The 14,193-nt window shown below is 34.6% G+C and overlaps 1 protein-coding gene across 1 annotated transcript; it reads right to left on the bottom strand.

Moving 5' to 3' along the window:
• Positions 1-27: 27 nt before the first annotated feature.
• LOC120347445 (twisted gastrulation protein homolog 1-A-like) lies at positions 28-12,485 on the bottom strand. The gene is made up of 3 exons (XM_039417431.2): positions 11,616-12,485; positions 5,510-5,743; positions 28-3,914 (listed from the first exon to the last, which is right to left on the bottom strand). The coding sequence occupies exons 1-3, from the start codon at positions 11,887-11,889 to the stop codon at positions 3,661-3,663; spliced, it is 762 nt and encodes a 253-aa protein (XP_039273365.1). The 5' UTR covers positions 11,890-12,485; the 3' UTR covers positions 28-3,660.
• Positions 12,486-14,193: the final 1,708 nt, after the last annotated feature.

A 14,193-nucleotide genomic window follows, 5' to 3' on the forward strand; every position in this document is an offset into this window, starting at 1 on the left:
CAGAATGATAAAAAAATGATATAATCTCTTTCCGCGAAATAGCATGTGTATTTGTGAGCTTTCGTTGAATTAGTGGTTCCCAAACTGTGAGTCGCGACCCCGAGCAACAGACAACTCAGTATCTGGGTCTCGAAAAAAAGTTTGAAAACCACTGCGTTAGAGATCACATAGTCTAACTTTTTCAGACGAAACGAGATATACCTGCAAATATAAATATCGCAAGAATTGTCTGGTCAGGTTACTATAAAAAGTAAGAACAGAAGACAAGTATTGGATTGACGTACGTTAGCGTGTGTGTTAACCGCTACTTCCCCACTATAGCGCTGTATCACTATTTTCAAGTTTGGAAATTCGCAACGTTTCATTGGCGTGCAGTGTTTTGCTGAAGGAGAAAGAACCCTCATCAATAATATCGTGACTGCAGGATTGTTTGTATACAAACAAATATTAGTGTTTTGAATTGATGATTTTGTAATAATATGACGATGCCATACATATATCAAGACTCTGAGTGAAGCCACAGTCATAACTGAATGGCATGCGAGACAAGTGCGCTAGAGAGTCATGACTTTTACTACAGGAGATCGGCTTTTGTCTTTATGTTTAACATGTTATACACGTGCATATGATTGTGCTGCTATGTCCCAATTTTTGAAAGCATACTGCTGTGTTCGTAAAAAGTTGTTAATCACACGCTGATTAAATTATTTAATTGAAAGTATAAAACGGTATATTGAAGGGGAGGTTCGGTGTACCGGTTATGACATAAGTTTGTATGAAAGTCGTTTATGATTACGAAAATTCCAATGCGATTCAATCAAAACTAAAATCCGCTTATTGTTGACTTAGCCTTTGAGTAAATAAGCCAATTTCACAATCGTTAATAATAAAGTCTTTGACTTTGTTCAGATGAAATGTTACAGAGTGTGCTGCTGTGATCACTTGAAATACTCAATCTTCAGCATTCTTGCACTATATGCAAATGCATCCACCGGGGAAAGAGCATAAAAGAAACAGTAGAATTGCAACCAATAGCACTAGTTTTTGTTGAAACATGAAAAACAGATTCCATGAATAAAAATTACATTCAAACTTAATGTTTTGTTTCATTGTAAACGTCCGGGCTCTTATCCTTTTTCACAGTCATAGATAACATTTGTCTACTTCATCTTAACATTGTCACCCACTTAGAGATAAAATAATTAAATAATCTATTGAAAAACGCTCAGTAGTCGTTAAATATTTACCCTGAATTTAATTTTGCTTAACACGTATAGTGGACCAAACATGTTTTGTACATCACATACTCGGTTTATTTGCGCTGCATGTATGAGTCACCAAAAACGGTTTAATTCTATAGAAGTGTACGTTTAAAAAAAGGAAGATACATCACTTGCAAATTAGGAAAGTTAGGTGATTGATTGTGAAAATTAAGCTCCATAATCTTCTCCTACAAGGGTCGGCACTGAGTACTTAATCCGAACGACCTTTCTGGCGTTAGGTTTCCGCGTTGACATAAATAAGCTTAGCTTTTGTTTTGTCTGTGATTGTACCCAAGTTCCCAAAAAGTTGAAACTCCAGATATAATGAAATTGTTTGGTTAGTTTGAAATTGTTCATTTTCATATTCCGATATATACTATATTTCGAAAGTGGATATTTCTGATGAGTTTATTCAACATCAATCTGACTTAAGACATTAATATGAATTTCCAATAATTCCATGTTGTCATCAAAAATTACTTCATTCCATTGTGCCTGTTACTGATTCTAGCATGTTACTGTATTTCTTCAATTGCAGATTATTACTTATTATGATGTTTTGGGGCTTAAAACGATGTGTATTTCTAGTTCTAGTTCAATCGCCTTTATCTCTGTATAAACAATAACGTTTATCGATATAATACCCATAAATTACGTATACAAAAACCCAAAAGTAGAGATTATAAATGTAACTTGATAGGAAAAGTGTAAATTCGTGATACCACGAGAAAGGGCAATTCAAATTAAGATAGGACAAAAATTTTATCGCAGAAAAAGAAAATCCACCATTTTAAATAAAGTGTTCTAAGATAATTTTTGGGCTACAAAAATATCTAACAAAAACGGAATAAGTAAAATTACAAAGTAGTTTCATTGACTTTCATGGGATATATATAAGAAATTTGGTTGCAATTCTGGAATGTAACAATTATATTTGTTTGACGAAAAGGACTAACAGTATTTTGAACGATTTCCAAGTATTAATTGCCTTGAAATGGCTTCATTAGCAATTTTATGTACAGACAACAAACATCACAAAATACCAAAAACAAAACAGTTATACTCAATTTATAACATATTAAAGTTAGGCCATAGGACCTCCATTAATCACTTGCTTCCAACCAAGTATGATATTGTTCTAAATATATTTTCTGCTTTGAAACAACACAAACGTCATGGAAATAAAGTATAGCCTCCGGTGCAATTTTTAGCCTCGATAATTTGTCACGCCGGAGATCTATCAGGTGTCAGATCGGTACTTCACTACACTATCGTTATATTGACGGCGAGAAAATTTGGCTTATCAAAAGAAAAATCTATAATGTAATATATCGTACACAATTGAGGAGAAGAATAATGAAACTGGCGATAGAAATACATTTTAAATGTAATTGAATTTTCTGAAAAAAAAAAAACTAAAAATATCCTTTCGTTCGAATATGGGAATATACTTCATAAGTATCCAATCTTGATTCTGAAATGGATCTGGATGCAATTTCAAAGCGAATATAAAACATATTTATCACGCGGTCTGTCAAAGTTTATATGTTACTTTCAACTCAATTTTTGAAAAAATAATTTCAAGATTTTCATAAGATTTGAACTAGTTTGATGTATATTTCAAATACATTTTCGATTTTGGGTTTTTACTTGTTTGGAAAAAAATGCTTTTCATTAGTGAATATGAAAATGTACAAACGACAGAATTGAAATAAAATAATTATTCAAAAAAAAATCGATATTCAATTACCATGCAAAATGGATGTGATAAAGCTATTCTGCGTCTAAGAAACTTAAAAAGAACTTTACAAATTTCCAGAAAGAAGAACTATTAGTTTGTGTTTCGATGAAAACCGTACAGCATAAGCGCTTGGAAAAGTTGCCATCTCGCAGCTTCTGTAGTCATTGCTATATTACACCTGTATTATAATACCTCGCCAGAAGTGGTGGGATTCAAATTTTTTGACAGCCGGTTCCTTCACAAAAGTCATATTTTTCAGCCGGTTCTGTTACAAACAGAACATTGACAGTAACCAGTAATGCTAACCGGTTCGCTGATCTCATAAAATTTCCTGAGACGGTTCTATAGAACCGGTGCGAACCGGCTGAATCCCACCACTGCCTGTCAGTTTCCAAAAGCTGAAAACAATGGGGTTATGCGTAGGTATAAATTGTATCAAATTTTATGACGGTCCGCTATACAATAATAGCAAGTAGATGTACATTTAAGGGGAGTGTAGTAGCAATGGAAGCACATGCTGGCAATTTTTTGCGACTTTTCTCCAATTGTATAACCGTTGAAAGGTTTGTAAGCGTATCCCAAATCGTTATATGATGCAAGTATATTTCATCAATTCTTGGCACGGAAGCAGCAGTCGATACACCATTATACGAGTGATCACGTCGTACAAGCTTTGCATTTCGGATAAGCGTTGCCAGAGTTGAGACATGACGGTCCAACGCACTCGCAGCATCCATTGTGAAACCATCGAAAGGATGCTGCCCCCATTGAGTCACATGACATGTGACATTCTTCAAGAGAGATGCATTTGTCGAAATAACTGACAGTACATAACATTGGTTCGGTAAAATTTCCTCTCCCATGCAGTTCTTCTTGTACGTGTTCCCAATACTCTGTAGCTGACATCCCGCCTAATTGGAAGAGAAATCCTAGTCAGTTGTTGTACAGGTAAAATGTTCATCAAGTTTTCGACACACACGTTTTATGTCAATGACGTGTCATGTTTAGACCATTACTTAATTAACACAAAAATAGGCGAATGAATCCGATATGACAGTCAATTACTTTTTCATATTTTGTTATAGTCTATACACACAGTGCACTGAAAAAACTAGTCAAATTTGTCGGTATTTTGTAGTGAGTGTAGTGATTTTCCCATCAAGAACAAACAATATTTGTATTTTCAAACAGTTTACTCGGTCTCGACCAACGCTTAGCAAATATTGTCACACTGGTGTAAACACAAAACTCCAGTTAATAATTACTCTTTAACGATGAGTCCTTCGGAAATGAATTTAATTCTTACTAAAGATTATGTCCTTTATTGAACGTTTCACAGCTCATAGTGTCAAATTAACAAAATCAAATTGAGTTACCGAATATTACCTTGTTTATACAAACTTGAGCAATTTTCGGAAGACTACTTTGTAACGCTCATTTCATTGACAAGTCGTTAGTATCTCTATTATACTTAATAAGCTGCGACATTTATTGTGCTATATATGGATGGAAAACTACAAAGTTATAGAACACGATTTGGTAGCTCCGGGAATCTAACTTAATCTGTCTGCCAGTCCACCAAGTATTTGAAATGGAAGACAACCCCATTACAATTGTGGTCTGGTATACTTGCTTTTGAATTTGAACGCAAACACATCGATGATTTATATTCTTAACCTATTTTGCCAATTATATAATAATATAGGTTCTTGAGGTTCCTCGTCGAATCATGGTATGAAAAAACTACAAAACCCCTAAAATTTCTTTTCATGTTGGTATGGAGCATAGTCAATTAGTCGGTATAAAAAATGTTTGCAATAAAGCCTGTCCTCTAATAGTTAAACCAGACATTTTTAGGTAGTGATACTTTTGAGCTGAATGTTAGAAATAAAATAGAACGCTGAATGTCGGAATGCTTACATTAATTTCTCGTTTACTCAACTAGAAGCATGAAATGCGATTAAACGCTATATTCATAGTAAATATGGATAAGTATGAATTAAGTTATTTTCCTTAAAAGTGATTTGTTTACGGTACTCTGGTAAACGACCTGTCTGAGGTTACAGATTGTTTGTGTATACACAAAACCAGATCCTATATCCGAGAGAAAAAGTCTTTAAGCCAGCTAAGTATACATATTATATACAAAAGGCAAAAGAATCAACAAAATTGTAACATTGCACAAATGCTAAAAAGGGCACTAATTTGTAAAGCCCACTTAGAATTTATTCGGCGCTCGTTTTGATGTTTATAATGCTACCAATGAAATATAAAATCATATTCCTTAAATGAACCAATTTAAAATAGGGTATCTCTAAATAATATTATGCAGGGGTCCATTAATTCAGTAAATTAATTGCATACTTTATTTGTATATTGATGCCAACAGTTTCCAATGCAAAAAATAATAAAGTTGTAGTTACAGTTTACTCCAGATACGCGAAATGTTGTGAATAAGTAGACAAAGCGGCAAGTATTTAATTATACATTTTCTGATTATACTTACTATATGTCCATCCTTTTCCTGAAACATGTTCAATGACAATCGGTGTATCATCGCTGTTTTTGTGGTGATGAAACGCCAGTTCTCCCATAACTGGAAATTTGACAATCTGGTATTTGAGTTGAGGGATCGGTTCATCCGTAAGAGCCCGGAATAATTCCGGATTTGGATCTGGTAATGTATTCAGTGTGCTCATCATGGTTGGCAGTAAAGCTGAAACGTTCTTTTCACACATGCCTGAAAATAGAAAAATAATTCTCTAAAAAGGAATTCAAACGTTGAATTTTGTGCCAAAGTTTTAGTGCTTTTTATTTTATTACAACTAGTATTAAACATTCCAGCCATAACCAGAAAAGCAGGTTCGGTTGATGCGCAAGAATTCGAGAATGGAAGTCATAACCCTACATTGTTCGGTTAATTATTTTGGAACCCCCATAGAGAGTTAAAAACATAGTAAATTGAATAGTCGTAATTGTCTTGAAACGTTAAAATTTGCTACTTTGTCGAATGAAAACATACTTAAACCCTTATGCCCGTTTCTGAGCTCGAATTATTCTCAAAAGTGTATTCAAGTTGACTAAATACGCGTAACACAATTCAATGACATGGGTATGGATTCAGACAAACAGACTTCATAATTTCGCCACCTTTGGCACCAGATTTATCGCGGTATTGGGCAATTTTCTACCGCAGGTTGATATTTCATAATCATCGAGACAATATAATGGGCTGATTTGACGGAATGGTATTTTGTAAAACGCGAAAACGTTATTGAAATTCCTCACATCGAAAGTTCGAACAATAAAAAAAAATACGGTTGGTTAGCTTATTATGCCATCAAGAATCGGGCAAAAAAACGTATTTTGCAATCAACATGAGAAATGGCAATATTCAATGTTCATTCTAATTTTCTTCGGTATTTCTTTTTAATTGACATACGGGATTATGAAAACGGAAAGGGTGTCAGAGTGATATATTGAACGTTTAAAATTTAAACATGATTTATGTATTTATGTACAATTAATAGCGTTCTGGTATGTTTCGACTTGGTTTAATTAAACTTGGCCTTCTTAACTCAACCCAGTGTGTCCCCATATGAGAAGAGAGGTAGAATTTCAACTTGCATCCGTGAGGAGTTAACTTCGCCTAAAATAACCATGTTTGTTGCTTCTTTTGTTCTATTAAATATCTTTGAAAAGTTATTGTAAGTTATTGTATATTAATTCTTAACTTAACAATTTTACCGATCGCGACCATATAAAATGCGTTCATGTTATTATTGAAAGTTCTTAGATTACAGTAACAGCTACTTTCTAGAGCAATTACTATAAAAACAATAAACTTTCACAATGTTTTATAGCAGTAGTGAGTGATGCAAGAGTAATGAGAAGAGAAATCTGTATAAATATCAACCGACTTACGACAAACAGTGGAAATGTTGATTTCCGAATCATTCCATTTATTTTCAAAACAATTTACGGTACACTAAGTAAGAAAATGGTGGAATGCTACATTTGTGTTATACTCGATCAAGCAAGCGCGAATAAAGGACCAATTTGAAAATTCAAATTTGTTGACTTCATGCATGGCTCAGTTAGTCAAAGAGTATTTTGGTCTGTACTGCTCAAGACAACATTTTATATCTTGGATAGACGACAACAAAAGTTAAAGGTTGTTGCTGGGTGGATATTGTTTATCTGCCCACGATTGGCCTACTATTCATCCTTCTGAGCAACTGTTCCTATATTTCTCCGAGCAACTTTAGTAGTTAATCCCGTGAAATTGAAGCAAACTGAGTTTGCTGAAAGTATTTGAATTTCCTCCCGATTCGGACCAATTACCAGATCGGGTTACAACTTTCCACAGTCAAAAAGTGGCAAACGGTGGCAAATTTTTTTACGTGCTTATTTGTTTAGGCACAAATTACATTTTTGTCGATAAGGTGTGATGATAAAACGCATAACAAGGTATCTGAGAATAGGCGCATTAGTCAGCAATGGGACCGCTTGTCAAAATGAAGTTCATCCAAAAATAACGCGGGAAGAAGCAATTGGGAAGGGGTCACAAATCTACCTGTAATATAGGCTGCAAGGTATCATTGTATATATATTTCTGCTAGCAACGAATGAAATGCCAAAACAATCAACAGTAATCGTTGTTATAGTATACTTCGACCTCGCAATCTAATATGACCAACCTAGTTTACTTGTTCAGCCGGCTCATCTGTTTCTGATCTGGTTTGATACCGGTTTACCAAACCACATATTTTCTAAAACTTCAAAGGCTAATTTATATTTTCTGTCCCACCAGAATTTGACGAAATATGTATCAGCCACAGAAAATCATGCCAAATATACATCAATCATTCTTTCATTCTCATAATTATTGTTTAATTATTATTAGTTTTAAAATAATGCTCTTCAAAATTTTGATGCACTAAATAGGGTTATTGCTTATACACGCTTTGAAGTCAAAGTACACATAACATTTTCGAAGAGTACCGGTAATGAATTTTGTTTTATTTCGAGGATAAGATTTTGAATATTCGTTCAAGGCTGATTCAAAGGCGTTGTTTTGTCATACCCATGTTAAACAATTGCCTCTCTCTATTATGGGTATATGAGCGTGTCAAAATAAACAAGTTTGTTTACATTGTGCCTAGTCTAAAGTGGAAGTGTAATACAACAAGAATCCTTAATTTAACGTGCATTCGCTATGCAAGTTATGGTATAATGGCTGTGGATATCGTTCTATAACCATAAAATGAGGGACTATTCACAACAACGTGTTAATTTGAAAATTGCATTATTTTCAGCAAAGTCATCATTATGACAAAATCATGCCTTGGTACATATACGCAAAAAGCTAACAGATTATGATATCTTTTTGATTTTTTATTTGATTTTTTTTTTTCAATTTTTCAATCATTATCAAAAAATCAAATATGAGTTCTAATCAGGGAAGGGCGGAAGGGTTGGTGTGGTGTCATCCTGGTATATTGAAGCTATATTATTCGAATTCATAACTCAATTGTTTTTGTCTCGCACGAAAGCAGTGCTTTCTAATTAGTTTTTTTTTTCACATGAATATATATAATTTTTTTCAACAAGTTAGGCAGGCTACAGGAGAAATTTCACGCTACTTCAAGACTACGTCAAATTATATTTTGATTTACGCGTTCCTTTGTTTCATCCAGTTGCTGTCAAAACATAAGTTTGACAAAGTGTTATCGATGTTCTTATTATTTTCTTCCGGGGTTTTATCTTCCTAACAATTTAGCCCACTCGAAATCCTGCCGAAAGCTTGAGAAAATAACCCCCACGTCACCCGTTATTGAAGTGCCATCCCATACAAGTACCCTGTACAAAATCGATGTGAAAACATCATAGTTTAGTAAATATAGGATTTATCATGTTGAATAACAACCATTGTTTCAAATGGTTCATCAGTGCGATGTGCCAACGATCCATATTAGACTGCGAAAACTACAAACATTACTCCATCAGCATTGTCGTACGTGAATCGCAGATCGGTCAAATGTATAATCCAAAATGATATTTCTAGAATTTTAATATTTTTGCTCAATTTAAAAGTGAAATTATTTATGCGTGACAACGTCCTAGCGATATTGAGAATCCTAAGCTTAAAAGTTGTAATATATCGTATTCCAGAACCGGTAGTTCATTCAACTCTCCAACAACTTAGGTTAATTTGAAAAAAAATGAGTGATGGGAAAAACAACGAACTTAAGAGCTGATGGGTGAACAAATTCTGTGCGAGGATTTTGTTGCTTTTGTGGGGATTAACGGGCGCACACTTTTGTGTACATCGATGGCTATCACCCCAATGGTGAATGATATACGAGGCATGCGAACATCTTGAAAACATGAATCAGGTATCATAAGACAAACAGATTTTAATTTGAGCGCTTCATAAGCAGAACGAGTCCATACGAACAGACGGATAACAACGCCATTATGTCGGGTCAATTCCTTGCATTCCAAAAAAAAGAACATTTATAATCAAATGTGAATAGTCAATATTGCGAACGACTTCAGCGTGAACTGAAAGTACTTTCTCATTACCAAGTCGCAAATAATGTCATCATGTTGGTGCTTTTCCCGTTTGTCGTGTGATGAATAAATTAAATAATACAAAACCAGTACAGGGTTGATAAATTGTTAAATATAGTGGCGGATAATTACATCTAGAAAACGAAATTAAACGGCAAAGTCCTAACATTTAAAAATACAGCTAATGAGGTGGAAATCACCACAGAGATACGGTCGGATCCGAGCAAAATCATCGAAATATCGACTGAATTTCGATTCTCGAACCAATATTATAAATACAACGATTCGATGGCGAGCAATAGTTAGTACGATCTGGATTGTCTGAACATAAAATTGTAAATCGCCTAACCGCGCCGCCGGGCTGTCATCGTTAAGTTGAGATATAGCAGAAAGGCAAACAAACTGCGTAGGCGATCCTTAAAGTTTGTATTGTGTAAATATGACAAATGATTTGACAAAGAGTGTAAATGAGAATGCATTAACTTAGGTTCATAAGTCCGACCCGCTAACTGATATATCCTAAAACAAGAAAGGGCATAAACCAGCATAAACTTGAAAGGTTTTTTATGTCAAATCATTTTCCAGATGTTTTCTCACCAAAATTAAGCGTACTATGCTTTTAGAACACATTCTAAAAGATTGTATTTTTAAAAACAAATTGAAGTTGAAGCATAAGCTTACTTTATGTCAACAACCCAAAATATTTTTTTCTTTAATTGAGAGAAAAAAAACTAATTATTTCTTTTAAAAATTCATCAACTGGTTGCTTTAATGACCTGTCCACTTTACATTCTTGCTAATGGCCGTCTGATTATTTAGTGTGCTAAGTATGAAAAAGCTGCAAGTTCTGATAAATGACCATTCACTTAAAAAAGACAACTTGCGGCTTGACCACCCGGTTTATGAAACTCAACTCCGCAACGGTCGATCGGATTTCCTGTAGGGGTACTAAATAGAAAGGGGTCGCATGCTCAAGGCTCAACAAGAATAATTTGCGGCTTTAGGTAGAGTAACCGATGCCAACCGAGATAATGCACCTGCGCAAGTGAGCAGTCGTTACAAAGCCGGGATAGTATTGATAATACCAAACATTCCCCGCACCAAAATATTAAATCCAATAATGACTACTTAGTAGAGTTAATTGATGGCTAAATGCACACTGTATGTAGTATGTAACAACTGACGGGATAAAAGCTATGATTAACCTTGATCCCACCATTGAAACGAGTAAAGTGACAAATTCTTCTACATTTACTCATAAATAACAAAGCCAAACGTCTACTTCTATGGATGATGGATATTTTCGATGTTTCATTTCGCCAAATAAGCATTTTTTTCAGATATGGAATATAATGAAAAAGCATTTAACATTCAAATTGTTATTTATTAAAATGATCAATGTAATGATAGGATTCTGATTATGACGAAATGTTGTAACAAAATTTTACACATCCCATACCCTAACTACCCTCCTGCACCGGTTTCAAAATTAATTTAAAAGTAGGGTTCTAAAAGTCGAATAAATCAGCATGAAAAGGTACAAATCTGTGAACATGCACACCACTCCCTTCACGCATTTCGCGGCTTAAAAAGGCTTCCGCCGAGATTAGCCTTGAAGTAAATATCACGATCTTGCGGTATCGACTAGTGACCCGTACACAACAATTTGAGATATTAAACATCATTTCTTAAATTTTGGTATCCCAACAAACAATGAATTTTTAAGATCATAATTAACCCGTGAAAATATGTAAATGACTATTATAATTCACATTTGACATGCTGAGAAATATTCGGTTCGAAATTGAACTTCCCAATGTGGGACAACATGCTGGTATTGGCATGATTGGATAAAAATTCATGTTGATATAGATAGGATGCTGATAAGCCCAAATGTACATCTATAAATTTTCAAAATACGCATTGAGTACATATTTTGTTTTTCGTCATCCGTTTCGCTTCAATTTTTAGTCCTTTGGCGTATCCCTGTTAAACTAAGACAATTTACTTATCGACTGTATAAAATTATTGCTTACCTACGCAATCACAACAATGTTCGTAGAACTTTCCCATACATATCGCACATTCCCGGCAACAAGAACAATTTACTTTTGGATTGCAATAACATTTATCTTGCAGAGTACAATAGCTTACTACAGAGACACAAAATTTTTTGTTGCAAGTTCGATGAGCGTGTTCAAAGTGTCTTGTTCTCGATCGATCAATTTCTTCTGAAGATGCTTGTATTCCAACGAAATATGTCATCAAAATAACAACAGTACAAATATATCCCACGGAGATTGGTCGCATGATGTTTGATGATCAAGTTACTCCGATAAAATGTTGATTCTCTTAATATTAGAATAGCTATATTCCAGGTTCAGAGAGTTAGCCAAAAAGCTACTCTACGCACGGCATACACACGCGAATCAGTCGGCTGAAAGCGGGCATCGAGCGTAAATATTGCAAGTGAGAGTTACGTCACTCGACGAAAGCGCGGTTAATCTAAGTCGAAGTACGACGTGAATTATATTATTCCCTCAATTCAAAAAGATCGTTGGCTGAGACCTAATCATCACTTTAGTATAGGAAAACAAAATACCCAGTTTCCAACTGCGCGGAAACTACATTGTCACACCTCCGAATCATGACTTTATGGGGCTATCCATTTTTGGCTTATGCTTAATACATCGTTTAATAATTTGAGATACTAGTACATGAATGTCATGTGTCAATCGACATAACACCATGGGCGTCTTTGACATAAAACAGCACCGCAACGCGTCTGGCGACTTTTGTCAATATTACAACCAGCACATATTAATCTGGCGGAAAGACGCCGCGAAAGGCGCGTTTCAGCCGTTTTACAAGTTAATAGTTCAAAGTTTCTAGTTAGTTTTTTAAGCTAAAGACCAACAAAGTGGAGTAAAACAACATAATACAAAAAGGAAAATTTTCTCCCGTCAAAAAACCTCAAACAATGTACGTGACAAATTCCTAATCTTCGTGCTCACTTCATTATCTTCATAATATCAACACTATGCGTGTCGGTTGTGATAATGGCGATTAAATCATCGGTATTGAGAAAGATTACAAGATGGAAGACATAGGCCACAAAACTCGGCATTAACGATTCACTTCACCAATGTCTCTGTAGGGATTAAAAACTCCAGTCCAGAATGAACAATGAGAAAAGTTGATAAAAAGTTCAGAATATAACGGAATATAAATTAGGATTTCAAAACAAGCGAAATCCCTAAACGGCTGGTCCGTGAGTAGCCATAGTGTGCATAAAATGGTAGTCAGTATAAAAAGTATCGGGGTTGATATGAAAAATTATCCCAACCGATAAAAGCAAACAACTAAATATTTGTTTTGCTTGAACATTCGTAAGAGATGATTCACAAATCGTGTGTGAGTAAATTAAAGTACCTATTCAAAATATGTATCTGAGGAAATCACCGCTGATTAATAAAGTGTGGAGATTTCGGCAAAAAAGCGATAATATACAAAAAAAAAATTAAAAAAAATTGTGTCGTATACTGCCCCTATCGACGACTCATTTCTACTCGACTACCCCCTTTGTTGAAACAGTGACGGGCTCTTGATGTAGTAAGAGATACTCAAGACAGACACGAACACTTATCTCGGATACAGAAAACTTCACACGCCATAATTCACACACTTCCCATACGATAAAACTATAATAAGAATTCATCTCATTCACAAAATCACCGATTTGATTTGAAAGTTCATAGTCAAATATCGTAATTTTCGTGTGCTACAGACTTTCATCAGCACAAAATGACAATGCCACCCTGACAAGTAGGTCTGAACGTGCTACAAAATTTTCGACTAGTGACTCCCATCCTTTTTATTCCATGACGTAGCTACACCAACAAACCTAGTGGGTGTAAGTAGTTCTTGAAATCTGAAAAGAACCAAATAGAATAACCACTATAGCACTATGTATCATGTCTTAGAATTACTGTCCAAAGTGGACGAAATATTAGTAAACAATTGAAAATGAAAAAGTGCTTGGTTTAATAACTATGTTCGAGCAATTAATAAGTCATTTTATAATATTTTTAGCTCGATAATATACGCTAAAGTAGTTGATGGTTTCGAGTTACCATGAAGATAGAATCAAATGTTGCATGTTTAGAATCATTGACTGAAATGTGAGATGATTCACAAATGGTTACATTTTGTACACATATCAATACAAAAAAGTATATATATCACGTATTTTTGTGTGATAAATAATTCAATTCTGGGGAAAATCGTGTCATTCTATCGTTTAATCGACACATTTTAAAATAATCTTCGTAGAATTTTAAATGTAAAGCCGCGATTACACTAAAATATCTTCACTCGTTTCCCACCTAGCGGTAGCTGATTTGTATACAAAAGTGGTCAATATTAAAATCTGACTCGTTTTCGTCAGAATGCTTCGTTGAAGCTCAGATCGACCAAATGACAACATACGCATTTTGACGGTATCAACAAAACGCAGTTTACAAATTTTATAGCAGGACGAACTTTCGTCGCCGAATGGATAACATCGATAAAGACGGCACAAGACGAACGTTCAGATTCAGATTCAGATTTTAT

Source organism: Styela clava, chromosome 11 (genome assembly GCF_964204865.1).
Source record: "Styela clava chromosome 11, kaStyClav1.hap1.2, whole genome shotgun sequence".
Classification (NCBI taxonomy): Eukaryota; Metazoa; Chordata; class Ascidiacea; order Stolidobranchia; family Styelidae; genus Styela; species Styela clava.